This window comes from Mustela nigripes, chromosome 9 (genome assembly GCF_022355385.1).
Source record: "Mustela nigripes isolate SB6536 chromosome 9, MUSNIG.SB6536, whole genome shotgun sequence".
NCBI classification, from domain to species: domain Eukaryota; kingdom Metazoa; phylum Chordata; class Mammalia; order Carnivora; family Mustelidae; genus Mustela; species Mustela nigripes.
In genome coordinates, this window is record NC_081565.1 from 86,759,879 (window position 1) to 86,787,580 (window position 27,702).

General features: G+C 45.3%; 2 protein-coding genes across 7 annotated transcripts in view; one reads left to right on the plus strand and one right to left on the minus strand.

The window, feature by feature from the left end:
* The window catches only part of RIC1 (RIC1 homolog, RAB6A GEF complex partner 1), a 142,499-nt gene extending 124,523 nt beyond the window's left edge, over positions 1–17,976 (plus strand). For 3 of the 5 annotated variants that reach the window (XM_059411998.1, XM_059411999.1, XM_059412002.1), the window contains 9 exons: positions 5,975–6,091; positions 6,560–7,288; positions 8,808–8,966; positions 9,055–9,191; positions 11,000–11,286; positions 11,902–12,093; positions 14,116–14,293; positions 14,443–14,631; positions 15,430–17,976. In XM_059411998.1, coding sequence (XP_059267981.1) covers positions 5,975–6,091; positions 6,560–7,288; positions 8,808–8,966; positions 9,055–9,191; positions 11,000–11,286; positions 11,902–12,093; positions 14,116–14,293; positions 14,443–14,631; positions 15,430–15,718 — 2,277 coding nt within the window. In that variant the 3' untranslated portion in view covers positions 15,719–17,976. The other 2 variants (XM_059412000.1, XM_059412001.1) reach the window with 2 other exon arrangements.
* Positions 17,977–20,158: 2,182 nt separating this feature from the next.
* Positions 20,159–27,702, minus strand: part of ERMP1 (endoplasmic reticulum metallopeptidase 1) — a 41,373-nt gene continuing 33,829 nt past the window's right edge. The window contains exons 14-15 of one of the 2 annotated variants that reach the window (XM_059412003.1): positions 23,101–23,264; positions 20,159–22,992 (exon numbers count right to left, since the gene is read on the minus strand). In XM_059412003.1, the coding sequence (XP_059267986.1) occupies positions 22,828–22,992; positions 23,101–23,264 (329 nt within the window). In that variant the 3' untranslated portion in view covers positions 20,159–22,827. Of the gene's footprint in view, positions 22,993–23,100; positions 23,265–27,702 lie in introns of those variants that run through there. The other variant, XM_059412004.1, reaches the window with a different exon arrangement.

Below are 27,702 nucleotides of genomic sequence, written 5' to 3' on the forward strand. Positions count from 1 at the left end.
AAAAAAAAAAAAAAAAAAAAAAAAAAAAAAAATTAAAAAAAAAATAATAATAAAATAAAATAAAATACTTTGGTATAGGGGTACCCGGCTTGCTCAGTTGGTGGGGCAGGTGACTCTTGATCTCAGGGTTGGGAGTTCAATCCCCACCTTGGGTGTAGAGATTATTTAAAAAATAAAATATTTAAAAATATAATAAAATACTTGAGCAAAATAAGTGAGCAAAGGGTAGATGGGGCAAATGTGGCAAAATCTTGAATAATTGTGAATTTGTGTGATCAGAATATGGGGGTTCGTTGTATTATTCTCTGTACTTTGACGTTTTCTCTCTCACGTTTGAAGTTTTCATATTAGGAGAAATAAAGGGACTCCCTATATCCCAGATACAGTGGGCAAGCAGTGGCACCAGTAGTACTGGGGAGCTCATTTTAAGCAAGGCTTTCCAGCAGACCATGAAGAATGTGTCTCAGCGTCACTCGTCATCTGGGAAATGCAAATCAAAACTGCAGTGAGATGTCACCTCACACCTGGCAGAATGGCTAAAATAAAAAAACACAAGAAACAAGCACTGGCAAAAATGGGGAGAAAAAGGAACTGTCATGCCGAGGTAGTGGGAATGCGAGCTGGTGCAACCGTGGGGGAAAACAGCATGGAGGTGCCTCAGAGTTAAAAATAGAGCTGCCCTGTGATCCAGTAATCACACTACTGGGTATTTATGCCCCAAAATACACAAACACTAATTCAGAGGAATACATGCACCCCTATATTTATTGCAACATTATTTACAATTGCCGAATTATGGAAGCAGCCCAGGTGTCTGTTGGTAGACGAATGGTTAAAGATACGGTCTATACACTATGGAGTATTACTCAGCCATAAAAGGGGCGCCCAGATGTCTCAGTCAATTAAGCGTCTGCCTTCCGCTCAGGTCATGATCCTGAGGTCCTGGGATCCAGTTCCATGTCAGACTTTCTGCTCAGCGGGAGTCGGCCTTGTCCTCTGTCTGCCCCTCCCCGCTCTCATGCTCACAAGCACTCTCTCTCTCAAATATAAAATCTTTAAAAATACATAAAAAGAATGAAATCTTGTCATTTGCAATGACACAGAAGAATGTAGAGAGTATAATGCTAAGTGAAATAAGAGAAAGACAAATACCATATGATTTTACTCATATGTGGAATTAAAGAAACAGAACAAATGAGCAAAGGAAAAAGACAAAACAAGAAACGGACTCTTAACTGTAGAGAACAAACCGATGGTTACCAGAAGGGAGATAAATAGGCGGGTGGGGGTAGGGATGGAGGAATGCCCTTGTGATGAGCGCTGACTGATGTATGGAAATACTGAATCGCTGTATTACACACCACCTGAAACTAATATGACACTGCATGTTAAGTATACTGGAATTTTAAAAGTTAAAAAAAAAAAAAAAAACAACGCCTTTCACAAAGAGGAGAGATCTGATGTGGTGAAGAGCAGATAAAGAAGTTAAGTTGACTGTGAAGAGTGACAGTCTGACGCCTTCCTTGCCAGTTTGGATGCCTTTTATTTCTTTTTGTTGTCTGACTGCTGAGCCTAGGACTTCGATAATACTCAATGTAGAAAACCTGAAAAACTCCATTAAAAAATAGCTAGAACTGATATAGGAATTCAGCAAAGGCACAGGATAGAGAAAGCTGTTGAATTTCTATACACCAGTATTGAAGCAGCCCAGAAAGAAGTCGGTCCCATTTACTGTAGCCCCCAACCATAAGATACCTCGGAATACCTAACTAAAGAGCCAAAAGGTGTGTATGCTGAAAACTATAGAACATGTATGAGAGAAACTGAAGAGGACACAAAGAAATGGAAAAACATTCCATGCTCTTGGATTGGAAGAACAAATATTGTTTAAAAGACATCTGTACTACTCAAGGCAACCTACGCATAAAATGAAGTCCCTATCAAAATACCACCAGCATTCTGCACAGAGTTGGAGTGAATGACTCTAAAAATCGTGTGGAACCAGAAAAAAAGCCCGAATAGCCAAAGCAATGTTTAAGATGCAGAGCAAAGCAAGAGACATCATGACTCTGGACTTGAAGCTACATTACAAAGCTGTGCTCATCAAGACAGTATGGTACTGGCACAAAAACACACACACAGCTCACTGGAACAGAATAGAAAGCCCAGAAGTGGATCCTCAGCTCTGGTCAACTAACATTCGACAAAGTGGAAAAGAATATCCAGAGGAAAAAAGTCTCTTCAACAAATGATTCTGGGAAAATTGGACAGCCACATTCAGAAGAATGAAACTAGACCACTTTCTCACACCATACACAAGAATAAACTCAAAATGGATGAAAGACCTACATGTGAAACCATCAAAATCCTAGAGGAGAAAAGCAGGCAGCAACCTCTTTGAGCTTGGGTGCAGCGGCTTCTTGCTGCACTAGTCTCTGGAGGCAAGGGAAATGAAAGCAAGAATGAACTATTGGGCCCTCATTAAGATAAAAAGCTACTGCACAGTGAAGGAGACAGCCAACAAAACTGAAAGGCAACCTACGGAATGGGAGAATATATTTGCAAATGACATATCAGATAAAGGGTTAGTATCCAAAGCTAGGTGTTTTACACAACTAACGAATCATTGAACACTACATCAAAAACTAATGATGTACTATACAGTGACTAACGGAACATTATTAAAAAAATATCTATAAAGAACTCAATACCCAAAAAATAAATAATCCAGGTAAAAAGTGGATAGAAGGTATAAAGAGACACTTTTCCAAAGAAGACATCCAGGTGGCGAACAGACACGTGAAAAGATGCTCAACATCATTCATCATCAGGGAAATACAAATCAAAACCCCAGTGAGATACCACCTCACACTTGTCAGAATGGCTGACATTAACAACACATGATACAACAGATGTTGGTGAGGATGTGGAGAAAGGGGACCCTTCTTACACGGCTGGTGGGAGTGCACGCTGGTGCAGAGTGCAGCCACTCTGGAAGACAGTTTGGAGGTTCCTCAAAAAGTTAAAAATAGACATAGCAGATGCAGTACTATGACCCAGTAATTGGACTACTAGATTTTTATCCAGAGGATACAAACATACAGATTCAAAGGAGCACCCACATCCCAGTGTGTATAGCAGCGTTATCAACAATAGCCAAAGTACAGAAAGAGCCCAAATCTCCATCAGTTGGTAAATGGGGTGTGCATACACACCCATCCACTCCATCCACGTGCGTGTGTCATGGAGTGTTACTCGGCCATCAGAAAGAATGAAATCTTGCCATTGGTACCAGCATGGATGGAACTAGAGGTTGTTACGCTAAGTAAAGTAACTCAGAGAAAGACAAATACGATTTCACTCATACGTGGAATTTAGGAAACAAAACAGATGACACGGGAAGGGAAGGAAAAATAAAAACAGAGGGAGGCAAACCATAGGAGACTCTTAAATACAGAGAACACACTGAGGGGCTGGGGTAACGGGGTGACGAGCATCAGTGAGCACCGGGTGTGATGTGTCGTTGATGCGCCACTAAATTCTACTCCTGAAGCCAATACTACACTGTGTGTTAACTAGCTTGAATTTAAATTTAAGGGGGAAAAAAGTGAGTTGAAATGTAATAGGAATTAGATTGATTCCACCTTACACAGAGGGAAGACCAGGACTGCTACAGCAAAACAAGTCTTGATTTCATATTAAAAATTTTAAAAACCCTAACAGTGAAAGTTGTTTATTAGTAAGATAGCCTCCCCCCTATGAGTCTCTGAAACTCATAAATATAAGAGTCATCTACTAAGGATATTTTTAGAGTAAGAGAAGGTGTGTTTGATCCTTTCAAATGTGGCATTTCGGGGATACAGGTAGTCCCTGCTTTAATGTTAAGTTCCTGGAAAGCTCATTAAACTTGCTGGGAAGTGCTGTTGCACTCCCCTGTTCTTCATGCTGTAATAGTGGTGGAAAGTGTTGAATGCGTGAATACAGCTGAAGGAAAGAGAAGTGGGTTTGTTTGTGTAATAAGATCATGTCAAATGTAGTGAAATTCACCATTTTCATACTTCCCAGGGGTCAGTACGGACATGAGTCCTATAGTGGTGACTTGCAGTAGCTTCTCGGAAGATCTTTGCAAAGTGTCGGGGAGTCTCTGTGCCGGTCAGTGTGCTCTCTGGTCTGACTCTTGGTTTGTGTGTTCATTTCTCCTCTGCCCTCTGCCCTCCAGCTCTTAGAATAGTGCGCATCTTATAATTTCCATTTTTCCTTCTCCTACCTTGAAGCTTGTGTTGTGGAGAGGTGATCAGATCTTTAGTTTTCGTGTCATTACATGCAAAATGGGGACCCAAAGATTTCTTTCCAAGTGAAGTTCTTGAGCTTTGTGACAGTTGCTTGGAGATTTGTTATTTTTATTATTTTAATTTCTCTTCCTTGTAAATTAATGTAAGTTATTACACTGTACCTGCCTGGATGTGGCCTACCACCAGAATGAAGACAAAATCCATGAATCTTGTGGACCCTCTTGTCATTTCTTCTCCACAGTCCCAGTAGTGTCTGGCAGGCAGGACTAAGAGTGTTTTGTGTAACTGTTTTTGCAAATAGAATATGTAGGGCAGCTACCGTTCTCCGGACTGAACCCTAAATAATAATGGCAGCTTAAATGCAGCCTGCGCGCAGGCCCTGGCTGGGACGCCCGCCCGTAGCTTCTGAGTTCTCACCCTTTCCTTCCTAAAATTTTTTCCCTCTTGCTTTCTGTGACACTGTGCTCTCCTGGTGCCCTGCCCGCCTCCTCCCCGGCATACTTGGCTTCAGAAAGTTCATCTGACTCCCTCAGTTGACCAGCCGTGCTTAGATTCTGGTGTGTTCGTCCGTACTTCAGTCATTGCTCACGTTTTTATTCGCAAGTCTTAAGATTCCTTCAAATTTAATGACCAGTGAAATGAAACTGCTCAGTTTCCCCTTCCTTAGCTTCTGCTTGGAACTTCTACCCGTGGTAACCTCACCTCCTCTAGCACCCACCAAGGTGCGCCCCCTGAAATCCTGCTAGTTTACTTCTCTTTTCCAGCCTTTCAGGCCTAAGGCGTCAGTCGTTTTTTGTTTTGTTTCTGTAAATCCACATGCTCTTCTTCTTTACAAGTGGAAAAGACTTCATGTCTGAGATGTGCTTTAGAACAAAGCTTTTCAACTTGCAGCCAGGTGAGAGGGCTGAATGGGCAGTCACGTGTTGGGCTCTCTGCTTTAGGGTTGGATTGAAATTTTCCGTAGCGAAAGGAAGGTGTGTTTGATCCTTTTTTCATTCATTCCTGACGTCAACACCTGTAATGTCTGTCTCTCCTGAGTAAGCCATCCTGAATAACCCAGAATTTTTAATAACTCCCTTATTCAAGAATTGTAAGTAGTAGCTTATTTCCTGTCTTTTGTTTGTTTTTTAACCTGGCTTTCCAAGCCTTCCTTGAAAGTCCCATCACCACCCAGCATTTTTCTCATGATATTCCTAATCTAGTCAGGTTTTTCTCCCTTTCCCTAAAGAGATGCTCCATCTCCGCGTCATTCACAGCGGCGGCGTTCGGCTGGAGAGCCGCCCCTTTCCTTCCTCCCGTGTGTCGTCCTCGCCCTTCAAGGTCCGCCTCACCCTGTAAGCCTTCTCTAGCTAGGTCAGGCCGGTCACTGAAGTGATCTCTCATTACTGCGAACTGCTGAAGCTCTCCTAGTTAGGTCAGGAAAATTCAGCTCTGCCCTGACTCAGGTTCACTTGCGTTCTTCAGTAGTTGCGTTCCTCAGTAGTTGCACTGTGGTAAAGCTTGTTACGCGCGAGCCAGCAAGCAGCTTGTAGTCCACATCACCCCACAGAACAGCTGTACACGGCTGTACACGGTGCACATTCGGGAGACGGTGGTGGTGGTTTTACTTGTAAACCATACAGAGCTGGGGGAAATGCTGAAAACATCTGCATTAGCTGGAGTCCGTCCGGTGCTTCTTGCAGGCTCGTGACGCAGAGAGCATCATGCTGAATCTCGCCGGGCAGCTCATCATGATGCAGAGGGACAGGTCGGGCCCTCAGATCCGGGAGAAGGACAGTAACCCCAGCCAGAGGAAACTCGTGAGTAAAATGCAAGTCCTGTAGAGCAACAGAGATGAAGGAATAAAAGAACGTAAGAGGAGAGTATCGTCTTAGGACTTGGAAACTGGGAAAGTATATAATATTAGTCTTTAAGCCTCCAGGTTTAAGACTTTGTGAATAAGAACATCCCGGAACAATAATAAGAAATCCATACCCCGGGTGTTCCTGCTTAGGCATTCTTGTTTGCTAATTCTAATTGGAAAGTAGGGTAAATTGGTGAAGTTTGTGGGGTTTCTTTGGTTTGGTTTTGTTTTGTTTTTAGATTTAAATATGCATACTTTGAAAGGCAGGGTACTGTTCTGGATTCTGTTTCTAGATAGTGTCTCCTAATTTTCCGAAAAGAAGTTGTGCTATCATTTTGAAAGGCTTAAGAAATTAATGCCAAGGAACTTGAGAGTGTTCGGATTTAATAGGAAAAAAAATGGATTCTTGTCTCCGCTTCTCCAGCTGCCATTCTGTCCTCCTGTCGTCCTCGCCCAGTCTGTTGAGAATGTCTGGACTACGTGTCGCGCAAATAAACAGAAGCGTCACCTCCTGGAGGCCCTCTGGCTGAGCTGCGGAGGCGCAGGGATGAAAGTGTGGCTCCCGCTCTTCCCCAGGGATCACCGCAAGCCCCATTCCTTCTTGTCGCAGCGGATCATGCTGCCTTTTCACATCAACATCTACCCCCTGGCTGTTCTGTTTGAAGACGCGTTAGTGCTCGGTGCTGTCAACGACACTTTGCTCTATGATTCCTTGTACACTCGGAGCGGCGCCAGGGAGCAGCTGGAGGTGCTCTTCCCGTACTGTGTTGTGGAGAGAACCTCTCAGATCTACCTCCACCACATTCTGCGGCAGCTGCTGGTCAGGAACCTCGGGGAGCAGGCCTTGCTCTTAGCCCAGTCGTGCGCCGCTCTACCTTACTTCCCTCACGTGCTGGAGCTCATGCTCCACGAAGTGCTGGAAGAAGAAGCTACCTCACGGGAACCCATCCCCGACCCTCTGCTTCCCACTGTGGCCAAGTTCATCACCGAATTCCCCCTCTTCCTGCAGACAGTGGTTCATTGTGCCAGGAAGACTGAATATGCCCTGTGGAATTACCTTTTCGCAGCCGTTGGAAACCCCAAGGACTTGTTTGAGGAATGCTTGATGGCTCAGGATTTGGACACAGCTGCCTCTTACCTTATTATCTTACAGGTAACAGTTCTTTTCTTATAAAGTAAAGAATGAATGAGCCAAAATGAGAGGGGGAAAGAAATGTCCTATGTTGACACTGATGGTGTCCCAAGGATTCTTGCAATCTGCAGTCTGGCTTTCTGTTCTATGCAGTATAACAACATAGACTAACATGCACATATTACACATAATATAATATTATATATAATATAATATATTAGATAATAAATATAATAAAGAAGAATTATATATAATTATATATAATATAAATAATTATATATAATAAATATAATAAAGAAGAATTATTTTGAATATTAGTGAGTTTGAGCTAATGTTAGCTAATTTGAACTATTTGAGCCTCTCACAGTTAACAGATTTGTTTCCTTCTAGCGAGGAATCACCAAGGGGACTCTGGTTAAAGCCTGGCTCCTCCTAGCAGAGCACCTTATGTTAGGCTCCCCATAGCAGGCTGAGGAAGCACAGGCCTGCCACAGTAATTACCCTCAGTGTGCGGTTCTTGTCAAAATAATGGGTTCTCTGAGACTCTTGAAAATTTGTCATTATATATATTTGACAGAAGGGCTTGTTGTTGTTCTCAGTCGGATACAGATTTGAGAGGTATGCTTAGCCATGCTTTCAAATTACCACAAAGTTGTTTTCATTGATATAAGAAGCTGACCATTAACTTGGTTTAAACTCTGCCTGAAGCACATGTCTCGTCCGCTTACTTGCTTCATGACAACTGATTGAAGCCAGAGTAAATAGTCCAGCAGAGGTGGGATGGCCCTTAAAGTCTGATGCCCTGACTCATCTAAAAAAAAAAAACACAGAATGATAAAAATAGCAACAAAATAAATGCAGCTGTGTTTTGTCTTGGACTTGGACTTCTAGTGATCTGCCAAGCAGTGGGATTGGCCACGTTCTCTGCAGCAGAATTCCAGCCTTGTCACATAATTACGGTTAAACTTGCCTGTGAGGTGCCTGTCCCTGAGGGCAGAGGCAGGCTATGTGGTAAGGTTTGCGAAAGAATTCTTAAGGACGCTCTTTGTGTAGCCTTCCTACCGACTGCTGGCCAGAGCTGAGAGTGCTGTTGTCACAGCCTCAAAAACTGTCACAAGAGGGAGACCTGGGCCTCTGGGAGTCCGGCAAATCAGGTAGATTTGTTTCTTGCTTTTTTGCTGGTCTTCAGCAAGTTACTGAACTCCATTTCCTCATCTGTAGAACAGGAATGACACAACCACTTCACAGGGTCACCAGGAGCCAGGAAAGACAGAATATGGGTCAGGTTTATGTGAGGTATTTGACTTTTTTAGAAAGTTTAGGAAATCCTTATTTATGGTACACCAGCGGAGTGTTTGTCTTGCTTTTCCTTGCACGATACTTTCTGTTGATCCTTTTTGTTCTTACTATCAAACATTCCCCTATAGAGATAGAGCTGCCTTCCTTCTCTGGTATAGAAATCATAGCGCTACAGAGTTGCTCATACTTCCCAAATCATTTGCCATGTAAAAGGAATGCTTGTCTTTGGTTGATTTTGTAGAACATGGAAGTCCCGGCGGTCAGTAGGCAGCATGCCACGCTTCTGTTCAGCACAGCCCTGGAACAAGGCAAGTGGGACCTGTGTCGACACATGATGCGCTTTCTTAAAGCCATTGGCTCTGGGGAATCCGAGACCCCTCCATCCACACCTACTGCTCAGGTTGGTTGCAAAGTTGCACAGCCTCTCTAGGCCAGACACCTACACGACTTCTTTCTCTAATGGTACTGCGCATCGTGTGTGATCTTAGGAACCCAGTTCAAGTGGCGGATTTGAGTTCTTCAGGAATCGAAGCATCAGTTTATCCCAGTCAGCTGAAAATGTTCCTGCTAGTAAATTCAGCTTACAGAAAACGCTGAGTATGCCATCTGGTCCTTCTGGAAAAAGGTAAAAGAATAACGAGCCGTTACTGCTTTGAGGGCATTCTGTGACACACATTGCATTTCAGGCCACTTGTAAACTTGGATCTTAGGAAAACAACCATTTGATCAAATACAGTTCTTTCTCCATTTCCAAAAGACTTGAAGATCGCGCAAATTGCTTCCCTCCTTCTGTCTTCCAGAGTCCCCTTTGTTATTCCTTGAATAGTTTCTGTCCCTTGTCCTAGAGTAGGTCTTGTGTACCCATTCTTTTTTTTATTTTTTTTAAATATTTTATTTATTTATTTGACAGAGACACAGCAAGAGAGGGAACACCAGCAGGGAGCGAGGGAGAGGGGGAAGCAGGCTCCCCCCTGAGCAGAGAGCCCGATGTGGGGCTCGATCCCAGGACCGTGAGATCATGACCTGAGCTGAAAGCAGAGGCTTAACCCACTTAGCCACCCAGATACCTCTTGTGTACCCATTCTGACGGAAGCTCACTTCAAATCACCCTGCTAATAGAGGACCAGAATAAAAAGGAAAGATAATTCTGCACACAATCCAGAAGCCTTCTTATAGCCGTAGTTTTACCTTTCTTTCTGACTGTAACTCGTGGTAAAAGTCCCCATGCACTTGCCTCTCCTGTGACTCTTGACTAGAGAAGTCATTAAACAGTGGGAGAGCCCAGAGGAGGTGTATTCTGAGGACCGAAAGCTACATCACCCGTAGATGGGCTTTTGCCTCCTGAGAGGTTCCGTGAACTCCGACTGAACATTATAAAGTAGGATTTCCTCTAGTTTGGGAGGTCCTGTGTCCTTCCTGTGGTTACGTGCGCTGAGCTCTGCTCGCCACTCTCCCTTCACCGCTTCTTTTATATTCTGTTTTCATTCTTCTACAACGCCTGACACCTAGTGAGCACTTCCTGAACATTTTCTTCTACGACGATTTACTACTTTCTTATCAGGGTCATTAATACCTCCCTTACTCCCGGCATCTACACACACAGTCGGGCCGTATACGAGTAAAACGCAGCCACGGCTCGCTACAAACAGTAGCTTCTCGGCCGCGCCGTCGCCGAGCGCCATCGCTGGCCGGCGCGCAGGAGCGTCCCTACGAGCCAGGCGCTGCCCGAGCGTGTACCCGAGCGCGGCTTCTCATCCTTCTGACTTACAAGGGTCGGCACCATTGTTCACCACCTTGTGTGGGTGAAGAAACGGAGGCCCGGCGAGTAAGCTTGGTCAGGTTCACACAGGATCGAGTGGGCAGAGCCAGGATCTGCATCCGCACGGCCGGCACTGCCTCTCCCGGAAGGCGCCGCCCGGCCCAGTTACCACACCAGTCAGCCCGTATCAGCCCACACGAGTAAGGGATGACAGACTGCGTGTCGTCGCGTAGGAAGTTCTTAGGCACCGGCCGTGCGTCCGCGCGCCTGCCCCTCCCCCACCCCGTGCGCGGGCTTCGTTCGGCCGCGTCCCTTGTCCGTGTCTTCGATCTGATCTCCTCACCTCTCTCCACTGGGCTCTCCAGGCACAGCGGTTCTGGCCCCTTCTGTCCCGCAGCCCGTCAGCGCCCTCCTCTCGTTTGGCTTTGTCCATCTCCTCTCTTTGCTTCTGCCCTATTTCCATTCTAGAAGGGTCTTTGGAGAGCCTGCCGTGCTCCGGGTGGTGGTCAGCCGCCGTGGCATCCACGGAGGAAAGCCCTGGTGTCGGTCTTCGCTCGGGCAGAGCTGGATCGGGGACGGCGCCCCTCGCTGTCCGCGTCCGCCTCGCTGCTGCGGCCAGCCGCGGGACGTCGTCGGGGAGCGCTGGTTCTGCAGCTTTCTTGTCCCGCCTACAGGTGGAGCAAGGACAGCGACTGCGCCGAGAACATGTACATTGACATGATGCTCTGGAGACACGCTCGGCGTCTCTTGGAAGAAGTTCGGCTGAAGGACCTCGGCTGCTTTGCAGCGCAGCTGGGCTTCGAGCTCATCAGTTGGCTGTGCAAGGAGCGCACTCGGGCCGCACGGGTGGACAACTTCGTGCTGGCCCTGAAGAGACTCCACAAAGACTTCCTGTGGCCGCTTCCCATCATCCCAGCCTCTTCTCTCAGTTCCCCTTTCAAGAACGGAAAATACCGAACAGGTAACGTAGGCTCGTGGCACTCGGTCGCAGGTTGGCCACCAGGTGAAAGTTGGCTGCGGGCACCGCCACGCTCCCCTTCCATGGCGAGCGGTAGAACAGCTTAGTCGTAGCCTCCAGAGAAGCGAAGCTGTGACTTCTCTGACGGACATTATGGAGAAGTGGTAGCAATGCATCTCTGAGAGTCCGGGCCGTCTTCTGATCTAGGAGACGGCCAAGTGAAATCTTGGTAAAAGGAAAATTAAAAGATAAAGATTTTTAGTTGCGGTCTTTCGAAGAAGACTGTTGTCATGACCGTATCTCATGAGAGCTCAACCAGAAAGCTTTTCCTGTGGCGTTTCGAAACTACATCTCATCTTAAGAACCAAGGAAAAGACTTATAAGACGAACAGACTAAAGTCTGTCTCGAGCTGATGAGACGTGACGATGTAGGTTGACGGTTAGATGGCGCCGCATTGTCCGCTTCCCTGGTTTGCAGACGGACGATGCGGGGCAGTTGGCTTTGAACTTCCAGTGTTTGAGGGTGGCAGGGGAAGAAGCTGAAAATTCCCGAGGTGGGAATGGTGGTGCGCGCATCTTTTGAATTCCTGCTTTCTTGTTTTGGGGCCTGCCTTGCAGTAGGAGAGCAGCTGTTGAAGTCCCAGTCAGCGGACCCTTTTTTAAGCCTTGAGACAGACACGGGTGTGTCTCATGTACAACGAAGTCAGAGCTGGCTTGGCGACATCGGCCCCACCCCGCCCGAGATCGACCCAGCCTCATCCCATGGACCACAGATGCAAGACGCCTTCTTGTCCCCTTTATCTAATAAAGGTAAACGTCATTTTAAATTCTCGCTTCTCCTTAGTTCCTTTGGAAGGTTTCTGTGCCGTAGCCCTTCAGAACCAGAGCTCCACTCTTTCCAGCCGTGTCCTTGAAATTAGCCATTAGAATCTGCTAGAGAGGAGGTTAGTTTCTAGAACAAGGCCACGCTGGCCTGAACTATACTTTGCCATATTTATTTTAGATGAACGACATAGGTACAGTCTCATTACAGACCAGCACTAACAGATGAAACTGTGTGCTTGATTTTAATGATACAGAAACACTGACTTTGAACTTCAAGTAAGTAAAATATTCGCTCTGTATAAAGAACACTATTCTTCTCATAAGTAGACATGGATCATAAAAAATTTTACTTCACTGTCTTCTGTTTTTTATTTTACTGATAAAAATTTGTAGTTTTCTTTTTCTCTTGCAAGTTCCTGTGTAATGTCCTTCATTTTACCTCTTAATCTTCAAAGCCTAATTTACTCTCCAGCCCTTTACCAAATAGCAAGTGCCAGCCTCTGCTCCTATGGGGTTAGTGGAGTTCCAGACGGAAGCAGCGTCAGAGTGATGCGTGTTGCCGAGACTCGTCCGGTCACGGGGCTAAGTGTCAGGCCGGCTGCAGTTTTCTTTGGGGCCAAAGCTCTTGCTTGCTGTCTTCACCATTTCTTGAGCTTTGCTACATGGAGAAGCTTACGCCTTTCGTCACTCTTGTTCAAATTGTAGAAGATACACATAATATGTGCCACTTAAACCATTTTTAAGTATGTGGTTGAGTAGGATCAAGTGCATTCACGTTGCTGTGCAGCCGGCCTCCGGGACTCTGTCTTGCCAAGCTAAGATTCTGTACCCAGTCCAGAACAGTTCCTTTTCTCCCTTCCCAGCACTGGCAGCCGCCACTCTGCCTTCTGTCTCTGAACTTGACTAGAGATATGAAGTAATACCATTGCTCGCCTTTTTTTAATCGAAAACTCTTTGAAGCAATGATTTCAAATATATTTTAAAATTAGAGTTAATCGTGTCGCGGAAGCCTTGCCCCCCCCCCCCATGTATCCGTGACCCAGCTTCAGCTGTTCCCCGCGCAGGACCACGTTTGTGTGATCTCCTCATATCTTATTGAACCAAATCCAACACCTGATATATTTTGTGGCTTTTTCAGTATGTACTTTAAAAGAACTCTTTAAAAAGTAATTCCATTACCACCCTTCCAGAATTTAACAATAATTCCTTAATATCAAATATCTAGTAAGTATTAAAATTCCAGTTGTTTCATAATGTAATTTTTTTTATGGTTAGGACCAAGAGCCAGATAAGGTTCACACATTGTGGTTCTTTCTTTAAAACATGACTCTTTCCCTCCCCACCTTTTTTTTTTTTTTTTTTTTTTTAAGATTTATTTATTTTAGAGAGCATAAGCAGGAGGGGCAGAGGGAGAGGGAGAGTGCAGGCTCTTGGCTGAGCGTGGAAACCAAAGCAGGCCTTGATCTCATGGACACGAGATCACAACCTGAGCCAAAACCAAGTCAGATGCTTAATCAACTGGGCCACCTGAGCCAAAACCAAGTCAGATGCTTAATCAACTGGGCCACCCGGGTGCCCACCCCGATTTTTTTCTTTTTTTTTTTTAAACCTTTGCAGTTTGGATTTGCTTCCATGATTTTCTCAAAATGTGAGTGTTGATGACTGCATCTTCATGGTTTACCACTTTCTTCTGTATTTCTTATAAATTAGTAATTGAATCCAAAGGCCTGATCATGTTATAGCTAGGTGTTTTTCTTGGAGGCAGGCAAGACTGCTACATAGACAGTAGGGCGCTTTTCCATCTGAAGGCGCATAATGCCTCATCTCTCTAATGGTTTTTTTTCTTAAAAATATCTACTACTGTTAATATAATATGGGAATTTTAGCAGTTGATTTAACATTTGGGTTTCAGAATTTTGAGCAGAAATCAACATGTGAGAAACCATTAATTCATAAACATACTTTCTGCATGAAGCTAATTTGTAAGTTTTGGCACTTTTTCATCAGGTGACGAATGCAGTATCGGTTCAGCCACAGACTTGACTGAAAGTAGCTCCGTGGTGGACGGAGACTGGACAATGGTGGATGAAAACTTCTCCACACTCAGTCTGACCCAGTCCGAGCTGGAGCACATCTCCATGGAGCTGGCGAGTAAAGGGCCTCACAAATCCCAGGTCCAGCTTCGGTGAGTCCCTCCCTCAGCATCCAGGCAGCAAAGGGCCTGCTCCAGGTCTTCGGGCAAATAGGGTGCGGGGGTTACTTTGCTGACGACGATCGCCCTTTTCTACACCATAGCACCTTCTGAGCTTCGAACTTTCTGTTCTGCTCCTGTAGGTACTTGCTGCACATCTTCATGGAGGCAGGATGTCTGGACTGGTGCGTCGTCATAGGCCTGATTCTTAGAGAATCCTCAGTCATCAACCAGATCGTGCTTCTCATCCAGTCTTCAGAGGTGGACGGAGAGATGCTGCAGAACATAAAGACGGGGCTGCACGCTGTAGCCCGATGGGCCTCCACAGACTGGTAAGTGCACGTCTCCTTCGGCTTCTTCCCGTGGCTGTCCTCGGGGCAGTCCTGTCCTTTCACAGGAGCGAGGTTTAGTTCTGGTTCATTTACTTGGAAATTGTTTAGGTTGGGAGAAGTAAAATGCTTTCACACGTTCCTTTCTGAAGTAGTTCTCTTAAATCACCATTCTGTGCCCGGCCAGGAACATAAATGACACAGTACAGATGCTCTGAGAATTGTTAGACTGGACCTTGAGGTCTGTGGTTCTGTGGTATTGCTGGGAATAATAACCTGAAAATATCTGCTTTGAAAAGATAAAAACATAAGGCACGTGTGAATTGAGTAGAGCACAGCACTTACTAGGAAGCCCGAATTAAGAGTTAATGGATAGAAGTGAGGAGCCTCAGAGTCTAGCCCCTTGTCACCAGCTACGTGTGGATTTGGGGTTTCCTGCACTTGGCTCTGGTTTTTTCCTTAGTTGCCAAATTCACTTAGAAGAGCTGTACTGTGTGCAGGTGCTTCCAGTCTGAAAAACCCTGTTGGTCCTCAGACTGTGCAGTAGGAGCCGCGCTGTCCCGCAGTAGGAGCCGCGCTGTCCCGCAGTAGGAGAAGGCGCGCCAGCCTTGCTGCTCGAGCTCCGGAACGCGAGGCAGCTGTGCCGGCCACGGCACCTGAGAAGCATTTCCTCCTGCCCCGTGCCCCCTCTCCCCAGCTCTCCGCCCTCACTGTGTCCCTGTTTAGGAGTTGGTCCAGAACTCTTGAGGGAGCGCTGTGAGTGCGGCAGTGGAGAGCTAACTTCCTTTTCCCTCTGCTTAGTCCTGGATATAAGCCATTTTTAAACATCATTAAGCCGCAAGTGCAGAAGCTCAGCGAGCTCACGGAGGAGCAGGTCCAGCCCGAAGCCTTCCAGCCCGTCACCGTGGGCAAGACCCCTGAACACACCGGTCCCCGTGCAGAGGAGAGCCGGGGCTCCTCGGGCCACGGAAGTGTCCCCCAGGGCGAGGTCGGAGGTGGCAGTCTGGTCAGCCGGGAGGAGGAGGACGCGACCCGAGCGCAGGAGGAGGAATCTTTTCAGGACGGGACTTACGACTGTTCTGTGTCCTAAGGCCGGTGGCGGCCGTCCCCGCGGGCAGAATTCCTTCGCAGCAGCGCGCCACTGAGGACACTGTGACCTCGTTGGACGATTGGACCAGAGAGAGAACTCAGAGACTCTGGTAAGGTAGTATTAAATTTTAACTCTTTCTCCTCTAGGAAATCTCGGACTCCGTGAAAATGTGATATCAAATCATTTTTCATAAAAAAATTTTTTAAGCTGCAGTGGGAAGTAATAAAGAGTATCGTACAGTTGTACAGGAGGGTGTTTTGGTTTTATTCTTAAAGAGTGGTAGCTCCTAAACCATAGGGATTGTTTTGCCCTAGATGAGCCTCCCTTTTTGGGACGTGTAGCTTCTTAAATTTCCTGGTCCGGCGGGAGTCCAGGCTGCTTCTGGAAGGTAAATGCTGAGGCGCTTGCAGGAGCTCATTAGGCACTGAGCTCCCGTGCGCCCCTTTGGATCAAGAGCGCTGGACTCCCGCACTGGCCTCCTAGCAGAGGCCTGCCCGGGCCAGCAGTGGCCGTCGTGATGGGGACCTGTCCTTGGCGGTCTCTAGCCTTTAAATCCCAGTCCCGACTCGGTGGGAGCTACAGGCCTGTGAGTCAGTGCACCTGCTTCCCTTAGCGGCTCGGTCCCTGCAGAGGCCTGGGGGCGCTTTCGATTATGCTGTTAGATACCACTAAACTATTTTGTATCAGAGAACTGTATCTTTTTGTGAATACTCTTGTGTAAATAGACTCAAAGGGCACTGTCCATATTTTTAGGGCTTATATTATAATTGGTAAGGTTTGATGCTGGATTCTGCACGGCAGTACTCACTCTTGGAAGGAGATGGGGCCTGCTCTTCTTTCCAGACGGGAGCAGGTGTTCACAGGAACAAGCAGGGTTATTGGCTTGGTCATACAGTAATGGAAATGGTCACACCGATCATGAATGAAACAGGTTTTGTGCAAATTAATGTAGTTTCTTATTTATTGCTTTTGTAAATTGAATAAAAATGGACCTTTATGTAAATAGACTGCTGAATCCTGTACTATCACGGCTACTAAAAATCACTCTGTGAACTTTTAAAATATTTTATGTATTTCTAGATATGACTTAATGTTAGTTTTCATACATTATGAAAACCTATCTGCATACTCCTTAATGGCTTCAGACTAAACACATACCCACTGTATGTACTTCCAGTTACCTTATATCAGTATTAATTTACATAGCTTGTTTGTACTGTGCAATTTAAACAAAGGAATGCAATGTTATTTTTTACAAAAACAAACTTGTTTATTTTTGTAATAACAATTTATCTTGAGGTGGACCAAATTCATACCACTATGGAAAACAGCCTCTCTTCTCATAGTGCAATTACACTTTAGAAATAAAACTTGGTCCTCTACCCTTGCTTTTTAAAGTAAATGGCTAGATACACTTGTCCTAGCCTGGGTTTCCTTGGAAGGGAAACTCAAAACCGTTTTGAAATTGCTTAGTTCAAAATTCATCAAACTTTTAAATTATTGAGTTTGGTAATTTACTATCATTTACTTTCAACTTTACAAGTGCAATAATTTCACGTACTAGAACAACTGGTTGGGATATGTGGTGATGGTACCTGGTCCTTCTGGTGCTACTTTATTTAAAGCTTTGTTTTAAACCACCTTTCCCTGAATCTTCTAAAAAACGTGTCCCATGAGTACATGCAGCCCAGAAAGAAACTTACCTGAAACTTCTCCTGCCCTAGTCCATGAGGAGGAGAACGAGCATTATTTTTGTGTTTGGTGTGAATATACAGTCAATAAAATGATTTATCGTTGTAAACAGCTGTGCTCCTTTCCAGTCTCGCGTGTGCTGCTGGGTTCATCCCCCGTCACAGCAGGGCACCGACAGGTTAACTGAGCTCCTCGGGCGAACCTCCCGAATGAGTCTTTGTCCCTGAACTTGTTTCCCAAGTAATAGAAATGAGCGACCTGAACAAGAAAAATCGGCTGGTTTACAGAACGTTTCTGTTTGGTAATTTGTTATTTATTTTACTTTTTTAAACTTATATTTTTATTTTGCCTTGTTTGGTTCAAGTATCAACTGTTGAAGCATAATTTTAACCACTGAATTTAAGTATTCAGTATAACTATTTGAAGATTATTTGCTGACACCAAAACAAGAGTCATTTTGGGCAGTGAAGTCAACCTTTGCTTGTAATTAAAGTTGCTGCTACTTCTGTAATGTGTATTTTTTTTCTAATTTGGTAAAGGGCAATAAAACCATTATATGAACTTTATTCAACACCTCAGCTTTAACAGCAAAAAGTATGTTTATTAAAAGCCATGGAAATCTTTTCATTATGTAATTCCACCTTTTAGAATTTTCCTTATGAAGTAACTTAACACAGATTTAAAATTGGTATGCAGTATTATTTAGAATAGGAGCATCAAGAGTCGGCAGCTGCAGACTCTATGCCTGACTGTAGAAGCCTGGAAGAGAAGTCCATCTTGAGGACATGGAAAATGTTCACAATATAATAAAAATTATTTCCACCAAACAAATCAGTCTGTGTAAGTATAGCGGAGACCAGGCTCTGTGTCTAACAGGTGGAATTCAAAGTGACTGAGTTCCCCAGTTCCCTAAGTCTTTGTCCCTGTGGATTTCCTTCTCATGGACGTCTCGTGTAAATGGAATCCTCGATCAGGGGCTTTTTCTGTGGCTTCTTTCACTTCACAGGACATTTTCAAGGTTCATCTTTGTACATTAGTAGTCATTCCTAGCCTAAGTTCCACCTTCTGGATATACTGGTTTATTTATCCGTTCACCAGTAGAGGGCCGTTTGGGTGGTTACTCCTCTTTGACAGTCATGAACATTCCCGTACAAGTTTTCAGTTCTCTCTAGAAGGGAGCATGCTTGGTCACGTACCTGGTTAACGTTTTGAAGAAATGCCTAAGCACATTCCCAAGTGCCTGCGCCGTGTTCCACGCGCGCCCTAGCGGAGGTGGCGGGCTCTGAGTGCTCCCCTCAGCCCTGGTTGCTGGCAGTGGTTTTGGTTACAGCCGCCTGAGTCGTGCAGGAAGCCGGGCGTCATTGTGGCGTAGGTGAGGGTTTGCGTGGCGGCGAGTCTCTTCATAGTTATTAGCCATTTGCGTATCTTTAGAGAAAAATGCCCGAATCTGCCCTCTGCCCGTTTCACAGTTGGGTCATTTATCCTTTTATGGTTGACTTACAAGATACTAGACCCTTATCAGATAGGATTTGCAAGTGTTTTCTCATTCCTAAGGCTTGTGACTTTTGGGATGGTCCTTTGAAACATAAAAGTTTTTCATTGGGGGAAGTCTAACTTCCTCTCTGGTTGCTTGTGCTCTGGTGTATGTGAGGAACCACTGCTTAGGGTTACTGGCGACCTGTGCCTCTGTTTTCCTCCGAGAGCTTTTAGTTTTTTAGTTTTAGCTCCTATTTAGGTCTTTGACCCATTTTGAGGTTTGGGGTTTTTTTGTTTTGTTTTGTTTTTGCATTCGGTGCGAAGTGAGGGGTCTTTGTTCTGTGTGCGGATATTCGGTTGTCCCAGCACCATTTACTGAAAAGGGCTTTTTTTTCCTCATTGAATTGCCAGAAAAGATATTTGACTGTAAACATGGATTTATTTGTGGACTCTCTATTGTGTATCAATCTCGCTTCTTACTGCCAGTACCACGTGGTCTCGGTTACTATCCCTGCTTTGTGGCAAGTTCTGAATATGTGACCCATAAGTTGCTGTTCGGTCTGTTGCGGGTCCCTTGCATTTCCCTATGACTGTTAGGATTAGCTTGTCAGTTTCTGCACTTAAGAGCTGGGATTGTGTTCAATTTACAGATCAATTTGGAGAATACGGCCATCCTAAGTCAATCCCCAAACATGGGATTTCTTTCAGCAGGGTTAAGTTCTAGTGTCAAAGTCCTGTACTTTTGTAAGCTTAGTCCTAAATATTTTATTTATCTTCTTGTTGTAGAAATACAACTGCTTATCGGTGTATCGATGGCACTTCCTGTAACACTGCTGAATTCATGTATTAACATTCTTTGTGTGTGTGGATTCCTTAGGATTTGCTCTGTAAGTCTGTCCTTTCTCATCTGGAGGCATTTGTCAAACTGCCCTGGCCAGAGCCTCAGAACTGTACACAGTAGCAGTGGCCGTGGTGGACCTGTAGGTCGTCTTCTGACCTTACAGGGAAGCTCGCAGGCTTTCCTCACTGATGAGGTTAGCTGTGAATTTTTGTAGGAGGGAACTTCCTCACCCTGGTAAAGGTGCTCTGTCACTTGAGACGGTGTATCACGTCGACTTTTCAGGCATTAGACCAGCTTCTCATGCCTTGCTTAAATCCCACCTGGTCATGTATAGAGCCAGACTTGAAGAAATAGATCAGTACATTAAGGTTTTTACTAAGAAAATATACTTCAGTTAGCTAAAATATTTTCCAAATGAAAAGAACCAGGCATAAAGAGGCCTAAATGCATTTTGGCTTTATTGGCCCTAAAAGGCTGCAAGGTGCGCACCGCACTGCTTGGAGGGACTTCACTGAGAAAGCAAAACGACTTGCATAGGAACCTGTTCTGGGGAGTGGCAGGGCCCCTGCCCTCTCCTTGGGTGGCGAGGAGAGAGAGGTGGGCCACCAGACGTTTCTTCTCCCTGCCCCCACAGTCCTTCTGGATAAGCCCTTCAGTGATTTCGTCAACGGAGAGGATTTTAAAAAGCTCAACATTTAACAAAACGTGCACGAATTCACTCCACAGTAAAAAGCATCCCAGTATTTCTTCGTTGAGCTCTTCGCTCACATACCCGTTCTTACCCACATGAGCCACCCAGGTCTTTTAAAAGCAATTTTTTATAAAGATTCAAAAAGGCTCTGTAGACTTGAAATAACTTCAAAGATGGGGATACAAAAGAACAAACAATAAAGATCTGGTTTTTCTGTTAAAGATACTAACTAGTAGGTTAAAAAGTGTATTTCAGTCATGTAAGGCAACAATTAATCCTCAGCTAGTAGCAGACCAGTGAAAAGAAAGACCGTCGAGCTTCCTAGGGCTTACTGAGCGGCTGCCTGGAGGCCCCCTCAGTGGAGGCATCGCAGCAATCCTGCCTCCTCACTTCCGTCAGCTAAACTGTGGAAACAGATACTTCATCCAACAGGCTTTCCTGTCAGACACAAGGTAAGTTTTAACCATTTTCTTCAAAACCACAATTGACTTTTTTCACTGAATGTGCAGTACTGGGCTACTTCTAAATTCTGTAGGAAAAACTGCATTTGTTAGAATTTGGAAAGACCCGTTTAGAAGTGAGTTTTGAATGATGAGCTACTCCAGTCTGAGAGGCGGCTGCCTGCCCTGGCGCTGCACTCAGGGACGAGCACGTCTGCGTCCTCCCGTCTGCGGCAGAGATGCTGCTCACCGAGGAAAACAACGTGAGGGCAGCAAGAGAACCATGATTGTTACCGAAAGGGAATCGCATCCTCCCCGAAGGGGAAAAAACAACTTTCTCATACAGGGCCTGTCCTCACCATGGGACTCCCCCTCCCATAAAGTCCGTTTCAGATCAACTACAGGGACAACAGAAACAGGCCTCTATTTTGAAATTCACTGAGCGATCACTTTCTGTCCACAACTCTGATTCTATACAAGCTACGAACACGGCAGTCCGTCCACACCGCCTGAAAAATTCGCAGGTTTGCCGGCCGGACCTATACCAGGGGCCAGGGTACGGGGTTGGCGTCTGGCTCTGGCCGCGGCCCCGCTGGCTGCGCGGCCGGGTCACGCTGCAGGGCCCCGGGGTAGGCCGGCGGCGGCGGAGCGGGCCGGAGAAGGCGCACCGCATCCGTCAGTCGCACGCAGCTGCGAGCACGTCCTCCTGCGATGCACACGTAGGTACCACTTTGTTTTACTATTGCTTTTCTTTAAAACGTCTTTTTGGCCTATGCTTGCTAACGTCCGAATCTGTCCAACCTTTTCAGTTCCTTGTGGAAAAAAGCAAGCTGGGAGAAACCCCTCCTCTCCCAGACCCATCTGCGGCTGCGGCCAGGAAGCCCCGAGAGCCCCCGCCGTGACGAGCCTCCCCAGCCACCTCTTGGAAGGGAGAAGCACCTGGAAGTCCTCGGCCCGCCCCTCTGCAGGGTCCTGATACCAGCGGCTGCGGGGCCAGTGGCCTCATCACCGCGTAAGCCACCACCTGCGGCCCCCGGAAATGCGCTCTGCTGCACACAGAGAAACCAGACCAAACTTAGGACTCAGTGCCACAGTAAAATTATGCCCTAGAAGATGAACCTTGGATAACAACACGCCCATTAAATGAAGAGAATGTAAAATGCCCAGCCACGCCTCACCCTGCTCACTTATCGTCCCCCAAAGCAGCCACCACAGCAACCCCAGGCTCTGAGGACGGAATGGAGCTTGTGCGCTTGCACACAGGACATCTGGAGCCAGAAGAGCCTAGAAAAACCCCACAGGAAAGGTAGCGGAACGGATGCCCCGCTGAACCCAGAAGGTGGACGGGGAACAGGGAGACATCGGGCCAGGAAAGCAACTCCGGAAAGCATGGCGGCGGCTGTTAGGGACGCCGCAGCTTGGCACAGACTCTCCCGTCGGGACCCGGGCTGGGCTGCAGAGACCCCCGGCCCGCGGAGCTCTACGTCGTGCCTGGAGCGGCAGAGCTCTCGGCCCAGGCTGCCCCCCCCCCCCCAGCCCTTGCTGTACCTGCCCTGATCCCAATGTGAACTGATTTTAGCCACCGTCCTCTGCCAAGACATCTTGGGCTTCAGTCGGAAATGTCCTTTGTCCCATGAACGGTTCATGGTACCTTCTGTACCGTTCATGATCCTAAAGGGTAATAACTAAGTGGTTTATTGGCTTTTATCCTTAAGGTCCTAGAGGATGACTGACGGGTGTGGTGGTGCCCACTGCACGTGGGGGCCAGGAAGCCAGCGTTTCGAGAGTCAGAAAGGCCATGCGTCCCTACCCCACAGCAACACCGCCATGGCGCTTGGCCCTGAAGTGTGTCCGCCCACGAAGCTCTCCGAACGGGCGCTCGTTCAAGATCATGGCCTCACAAACACCCACGTGATGCGGAGGAAAACCGCGTCCAGGGGCATCCCACGGGGCGCGCCGCTCCAGCAGACTAGAACACGAAGAGGCTGTAGGTGCACACCCAGGCGGAGGGGAAGGTCCAGTCTGGGAACTTCTCTCTCAGAGCATCCAGCTCGGAGGACTTCTTATCTTCCCCAGAAAGGTAGTGGGCAGCAATGGCCACCGTGACCATTCCTTCAGGCCGCTCTTCCGAGACCTGGCAGAGAAAATTAGTTTAGTTCTCCGGCTGTAGGAAGGCGGAATAACGATCCCAGACGCCACCGGGGGGCCTGAGGAGTGGCCGCAGCAATGCGGGAGCTCCCACCTGTACTTCTATCCAGAAGCGCCACGCGGAGGCCTGGAGCCCGTGGGAGTAAAACACGAAGTAGTCCCCTCCTTTACTTGTGACTGGGGTGCCGTTGCCAAGAGACCACTGAGAAAGCGTCGACCCTTTGTGGGTTCGAACATAGAAGGACATGTGGCTCGGTCCTGTATGGAAGAGGAAGAAGAGGTCATCTCTCACAAAGCACCAAGGAAAGCAGTGAACTCCCCACCGAACCAGACTAGGAAGGCCGCGCTGGCCTGCATCTCCGCGCCATGGGCACGCACTTGGGACAGTCGTGAGCGCCAGCGGGAAACGCCCAGAACCGACCATGAGAAAACCCGTCGTTGAAACACGGAAGAATGTATCACGCATGAGTCCTTCGAAAAACTAGAGAAAAAGCTTCACCTAACCAAGAGGTGACTTCAAGAGCTGCTGCAAAAGAGACCCGAACACCTGACGGGGCTGGAAGCCGAGATACCACGCAGCCCGCGCAGGGAGGGAGTGAGGCGGCAGGTCCGCAGACTCGTAGGGGCGAGGCCACTCAGCACTAGAGAGTAACAGGTTACATAATATGTGGTCAAAACAAAAAGGTAAGCTTTCCTAAATGCCAGAAAATACTTCTTTTAGTTAAAGAGCAAAAAAGACCTACAAAAAGAAAGTAGCAAACCACAAAGTGGAGACCAAATGCATCGGTCATAAAAAATAAATGGGAAAGGACCTAATCAGCAACTAGAAGGGAAAAAATTTCAACTTCGCTTAAAAAGCCAGATGCAATCATTTACTGTATTCAAAAAGTATACTTAAAAGAGACTCAGGAAGGGTATCGATAGCAGTATGAACAAAGTGGACACAGTTTTTTAAAAGATCTTTTTAGGGCAACCTGTGGCTCGATTAAGCCTCTGCCTTCAGCTCAGGTCATGAGCTCAGGGTCCTGGGATCAAGCCCTGCATCAGGTACCCTGCTTCTCCCTCTGCCCCTCCCCACTGTTTATGCTCAATCTCAAATAAAATCTTTCCAAAAAAACAGGATTTGAGACAAAAACATTACATACAAAAAGGTACTTTATGGGGCACCTGGGTGGCTCAGTGGGTTGATAAGCCTCTGCCTTCAGCTCAGGTCATAGTCTGAGGGTCCTGGGATCGAGCCCCACATTGGGCTCCCTGCTGAGCCCCTCTGTGATCTCTCTCTGTCAAATAAATAAATAAATCTTTTAAAAAATTTTTAAAAGGTACTTTATAATACCTAAAGCTGTGAATTCTATCAGGTGACAGCAACTGCTTGATAAAGTAAAACTACAGGAGATGCAGACAGACCCAAGTAAGAGACCGTGATAGTCCACTGTCCTACAAAACATGAGGTGAACAAAAAGGATATAAAAAGACCAAAACAAGTGATCAGTAAAGTAGATCTTATGGGTAGATATACCCAACTTGAGAAGATAAAGTCTGCATTATCGGCGTGTACAGTGGGCACAAAACATTCATACACTATTAGCTTATAAAGGAAATATAATAATTCAATTTTATAGAACTGATAAGTAAAACTGGTGATAACTTGGTAAAGCTTAAAATTATCAACAACAAAACAAAATGGCCTTCTACCTGCAAATTTTTAAAGTCTATGTAAAGACTCAGGGTCGCTAAGTCCTTTAAGGGTCTGTTGGTTTCTGCTCAGGTCATGGTCTCATGGGTTATGGGACCAAGCCTGTGCTGGGCTTCCTGTTCAGTGGGGAGTCTGCTTGCGATTCTCGCTCTGCCTCTCCCCCTGCTTGGGTGTGCTCTCTCAAATAAATATAAAAGAGACTCGGGTTTAAGAAGAAATTCGAAACAAATTACAGGACGTTTTTGTAAATAATGAAAATATTAAACTACTGGGTACACTTAAAAAGGCAGTAATAAGAGGAAACCCCATAGCAATAAATGTTTTTTCAGTAAAATTAAAAAAGACAACAAAGAGGAAAAGAAAATCTTACAGATAAAGCAAAAAGCAGAAATCAATAAAAGAATGAGAATAAAACAGATGTAACTTAGTGAGAAACTTTTTTAAAATTAACTATTAGCTAACTTGGTTAAGAAAGTAGCAAGGGGGGGTGCCTGGGTGGCTCAGGGAGTTAAGCCTCTGCCTTAACTTCCTAGTGGAAACAACAGCATTATCCAAAGACCGAAGGAAGAAAAATCCTATGATTCTCTTTATACATTCTGAAAAAAGCCTTTCCCAAAATTAAAACCTATTCCTTATGAAAACACACGAGGCAGGACTGCCCATAAATGCTCGCCGCCCAGCGCCGGGCAGCACTGCACAGCCGCCCCCATCACGCCACATCGCCGCGGGGCAGCACCAGCCGCTTACACGTCAGTCACAGGCCTGAGAACAGGTCAAGAAGGCAGACTGTATTTGCAGAAGATACACAGCGGTCAGCAAGCTAGACTTGAGGTCTGTTTGTAAGACTTCGGATTAAGAATGGTTTTTATGGAGCGCCTGGATGGCTCAGTGGGTTAAGCTGCTGCCTTCCGCTCAGGTCATGATCTCAGGGTCCTGGGATCGAGTCCCGCATCGGGCTCTCTGCTCGGCAGGGAGCCTGCTTCCCCCCTCTCTCTCTGCCTGCCTCTCTGTCTGCTTGTGATCTCTGTCTGTCAAATCAACAAATAAAATCTTTAAAAAAAAAAATGGTTTTTATGTGTTTAAAAAGTAGTTAAGGGGTGCCTGGGTGCCTCAGTTGGTTAAACGTCTGCCTTCTAGTCAGGACGTGATCTCAGGGTCCTGGACTGGAGCCCCATGTCTGCTTCTGCCCTTCCCCTGCAATCATGCTCTTTCACGCTCTCAAATTTAAACGTCTTAAAAAAAAAAAAGAAAAAGAAAGAAAAAGCAGCTAATAAAAAAATCTACAATAGGGAAATATAGCAAAGCCCAAAAGTATTTACTGTCTGGCCGTTTAAAGGTTGGCGATTCCTGGTTTACATGGGGAACCCTAGAGGAGCAATAATTAAATCAAAAAGTAAAAGATCGAATGCAAACAATGAATCATAGTAGAGTACATCAGAAACTAATGATGTACTATATGGTGACTAACATAATAAAGAAGATTCAGTGAGATAGCAAGAAACAAAATTTATATACAAAATTGACACATACAAAATATAACTAGTTAAGATAACAGTAGAGAAAGCCCCAATTTTAATAGCAACAAAAACTAGATGAGAAAAATCTTATTAACACTCCTGAAAGACACAAAAGTAGATGGGAACACATCTTGGACAGGATGATATTTTATCAGCTCTCCTTGATTTATAAATTATGTTACTCCCCAAAATACCAATAAGCGATTAAGTTTTATGTCAGAGTTACAATACTAAAGTTCATATGGAAAAACAAACGTGCAAGAATAGCAAGGAAAATCCTGAAAAAAATTACAGAAGCTTTTAACCCTCGCAATCATTAAGTTAAAAGCTTCTGTAATTAAAAATGTAATTAACAGATGCATAAACAGACCCACATATATATGGTCAAGTTTTTTTTCCTGATTTCTTGACATTTGTAATCACAAAACAGGGCAGGAGATATGTAACCTGCCTGCCAGGAACCTGAATTTTACTGGAATTCTCCAAATTATGCATGAAAGATAAAGTTTTGGATTTTTCTGTGCTTCCTTTTTACAAGCTGGTGGTTAAATACAAATCAGAAATAATTATTGGCATGAACAAGAAAAGCAGTTGGTACAAAATAAATTTATTTCCAATTAAATTTTAAAAGCTTAGAGAAAACAAAAGTATCCACCTTCAACCTTCAAAAGCATCAGCTGAGGCTCTTAATTCCCTGTAAGTGCTTTGTTCCATTGGTTACCAAATTGTATTATTTCACTACCACCATCTTGTGTCCTTCAGTCTTCCTTACCAGATTTTCAAGTCCCTTCTGTGAATGAACTATAAATTTAATAACTTGCTTTTTATAGTAAATATGATGGCTATAGTCACCAAAAAAATACAAAAACCAAACAAGCTACTTGTGAAAGAGGAAGTTCAGTAAAAAGTGGGCGGAGTTGAGGTATATACAATCCAATAATTTTGACAAAGACGCCAAAGCAATTCAATAGGGTAAAGGTTAAATCTTTTTAACAGATGATGGTAGAACAACTGGATATCCATAAAGAAAAAAAAAAAAAAACTCACACCATATGCAAAATTAATTCAACATACATTATAGGCCTAAACTAACAGCTAAAGCCATGAAGTTTCTAGAAGGAAAAATGAGTGTCTTTGTGGCCTCTGGGTAGACAAGATTTTCTTAGAGAGGATACATACAGCACTAAATCTAAAGAAAAACCTGATAAATTGAAATTCATAAAAATTTAAAACTTCTGCACATCAAATGACCCCATTAAGAAAATGAATGGATAAGAAAATCTAGATATCTGATATATACATTCTTGATAAAGGACTATGATGTGGAATATATGCACTTCTGCAAACCAATAAGCCCAATTTTTAAAAGAGAAAAAGAAATGAAACAAGCCAAAGTAACGGAATGTCTTCCAGGAAGCACTTGGCAGAGTGGCCCACGTCTTCGGTCACCAGACCAGTGCAGGAGCTACTGCTGAAGGCCCCG